Below are 3321 nucleotides of genomic sequence, written 5' to 3' on the forward strand. Positions count from 1 at the left end.
TCAGGGGAATCAGTCTGCAGGAGGCTGATAATCCTTGTTACATTTCGTTAAAGAGAACCTTCTTAGCTTCGAGATTGTCAGTATTGTCTATTGGCGACACGGAATTTCGACAGTCACTCACCGACAGGGAAGCTTTCCCAATCACCACCGTCCTGAGAAAGGAAAACCGGGAACGCCTCATCAAACAGCTTTCTCTTCATTTCACCTGCATCGCCAGGCGTTCGCCTCAGATTGGGACAGAGGAGGGCAAGCTGGCGCAGCATGGCAGCCGCAGCAGTCTCGACAATGGGTCGCCCGAGGCAAGAGTGAGGTCCCCAGCCAAGATGAATGTACGAATCATCAGGTCAGTCAAGTTTGATGGATTCTGGGTCAGGAAAAATGGAAGGATCCCGGCCAGCGGTGATGAAATCCGCCAAGACTGTTCCTTTGGGCGGCAAAGGAGTCGGCGCTGAAGGAATGGTCACAGGCGTTGGAGACTCTACCACACGAATGACTCCTGAAGTTGCTGGGAATAGACGAAAACTGTTGGGGTCACAAATTAGTACGAAATACGGGAACTCGACGCAGGCAAGTGACTGACCCTTCTAGAGCGTAACGCTTCAGTAGGTCAAACGAATCAGAGTCCTCGGACTGGGCGAGCTGCTCAATCTCCGTCCAGTGGCTCTTGTAGCCATCCGAAAGGTATATTTCGATTAATTGAGCCCACTGTATCGAAAATGACGCGTCAGCGGTGCAGTTTTGAGAATGGAGTGGAGAAGCGGGAAAAGTCGAGCACTCACAGCCTGAGCCTGAGTAGCACAAAAGGTAGCAGCTGTGGGAATCAGAGTCCACACAACTTCTTCCACGTCCTTCCCCTGACCTTGTTCCATCGGTCTCTTGATGAGCTCTAGGCCAAAATGCTGGAGGCCATGGGCATTTTCTGCACCGGTAGCAGTCTTGTGGAAGAAAGTGTCTTCGACGAGTTGCATCAGGCTACGTGCACCCTCGCCTGGCTTGATCCCTCGGACTACTCCACGAACAATGTCTCCAAGCTGCCATGTCTCTTTACTTGCGACGACAAGGTGTTTGTAACGTTTTGCTTCGTCGAGATCCAGGAAGACATGCTCAAAAAGGTGAGCCAAGACGTTGTAGAGTGCGCGAGGCGTGTAGGAGTCAGTCACCGCTGTCGATTCAGAGTCCTCGCCTCGCAGGGGAATGCCAAAAAAGCGACCGACAAACTCGGCGTGGGCTGGATTACCAATGCTTTGCTAGGTTTAGTGGATGGATTCAACCAGGACACAGAAAGCTACTCCCTCTTGGACAATGTCAATCTGGTAAGATCCCCCCAGCTTGCGAGCGTTCTTCTTGATAAGCCGGGCCGTCAAACTCTCGTAGAAGGCGCGAACTATAGACAAATTTTCCTCAGGGCAATACAGCTCATCCTGCATGAACTTTTGCTTAGCTGTGTTGGCGGGCTTGTCGCCACTCAGCATGTCATCATGACCAGAGAGTTGCTCTTGGATTGTACTGTTAGCTTCAACTAGTGCAGCAAAGGTCAATCGGAGAAACTCACGAGGGACTTTGAAATTAGTCTGGTCTTGCAGTAGCTGCACTACACCTTGCCATGAAGTCACCGGAATCGGGGGGCCAGTGAAGGCAGGAGCGCTATAATCGATAGCTTGGACCGGCGCTGCTCCTGAACTGAAATTGCCCATGGTCTTCTCTGGTGTGGTGAAGGGATATAGAGCGTACACGCTGCTGTGTCGGTACCATCCCGGGAACGACCTCATGAGCAGCTTGTACATGACGCCGCCGCCGGCAACGTCAAAATCAGAACTGGCAGCGGTGAAGCCGAAGTTGGTCAGGCTCTGTGGACCATACTCGTGCGCGTAGAAGCGATCGGCGCGGACGAGGGTCACTGCATCTGAGAGAATGGCTTCGGAGATGGTGAAGCCGGGACAGAGCCCGGAGCCGGGCGAAAACTCCTTCTTGGCTTGCTCTACCATCAGACCCGGATACAGCTCGACGTTACCGGGATGGCCGTAGAGTGCCTCCACTAAAGCCATGTCAGTCTCCAATCTCCATCCACTACGTGACGAATCTTGCAGAGACCGAAAACTCACAAGCTTCAGCTACTCCATCTTCGGTAGAGTTGATTTCCTTGAAGGATGTGAATGGCTTGAGCTTGAAGAATTTTCGAAACTCGTTGAACGTGGCGACGCCCCATTCTCGACCTCGTTCAATGCCAATAATCTCAATCGCCCTCAACGCCACGGGAATGTTCTTAGCGCCAAATGCGCCGGCTACCGTGTCAGTTCCCTTCTTGATTTGCTGAACAAGATCTTCGTCATTGAATCCACCGTCTTTGTTTCTTTTTAAGTCACCAAACGTCCAGGCTGCCGGGTCATCGGGGACATTATCATAAAACCAAGTTTTGAGCTGCCCCAGGTATTCGGCAGGACTGAGAGCGGAAGGATCCACGTGAGCGCCAAGTATCTTGGTCATCAGACTTTGCAGCCACGCCTCATCGTGATCCGAAACTGCTGCGTGCCAACGGTAGACAAAGTTAAACTCAATCGAAACCTGGTTACCAATACCGCAAGGGGTACCCTCGGGGTCGAATACGCTATAAAAGGCATCGCGAGGGTCGAGCCTCCAGTCGGAGCGAACCGCATTATCATTGAGGTTCAGTATGGTTCGAAGGTAGTCGTTAAGGATAATGTTTACATAGAGACCACAGGTTACCAATCTTGCTGTCTAGAAGAGATTATTGTCTCTGTCCTTGATAGCAGCTTCGTACTCACTGTCACCCTCGTTCAGCCCGAGTGGCAGGCTGAATTTTCCATTCTCGTTAATCACAGCAAGCTCTCGGGCTACCCAGTTATGGAATCGATTAAAAGACACAAGCAATGCGCCGACTCCAGGTGGTTGCATCAGGATCCTGGACTCGGAAAAGACATCATTCTTAAGCAGTCCATCTTTGAATGCTCGGACTCGATCTTGCTCCTTCTAACTGTGTCCATACAGAGGCCCCAAGTCTAGGTATGAGGACGACTTGGCTACAGACGAATCGAGGTCGGAGGTTCGGAAAATATCATGAGTAATAATGGTGGCGAAGTAGAAAAGTGTCGATGATACTTTGCTCGGGTGTAGACGACTTGCACCTTGACGGGCTAGGATGGTATCGAATACCAAACCAGGATCCGGCAGAGCCCGGGTGTGCGTATGCTATGATACGACGCTTCGTGCGTAATGGCTATTGCTTGCGCCCAGCCGAGGATACATAAAGTTCTGCGGAGAGAGATGAGCGACTGTCTCGAGGGAAAGGAAATGGGCCCAGTC

General features: G+C 51.6%; 1 protein-coding gene across 1 annotated transcript; it reads right to left on the minus strand.

The window, feature by feature from the left end:
- Positions 1–344: 344 nt before the first annotated feature.
- HRG_07048 (peroxidase domain-containing protein) lies at positions 345–2484 on the minus strand (the record flags this gene model as incomplete). Its single annotated transcript, XM_044865519.1, has 6 exons — positions 345–522; positions 581–705; positions 780–1228; positions 1280–1495; positions 1553–2035; positions 2103–2484. The coding sequence occupies 6 exons, from the start codon at positions 2482–2484 to the stop codon at positions 345–347; spliced, it is 1833 nt and encodes a 610-aa protein (XP_044719481.1).
- Between the last annotated feature and the right edge of the window lie 837 nt (positions 2485–3321).

This window comes from Hirsutella rhossiliensis (genome assembly GCF_020360975.1).
Source record: "Hirsutella rhossiliensis strain HR02 chromosome Unknown scaffold00007, whole genome shotgun sequence".
Lineage (NCBI taxonomy): Eukaryota > Fungi > Ascomycota > Sordariomycetes > Hypocreales > Ophiocordycipitaceae > Hirsutella > Hirsutella rhossiliensis.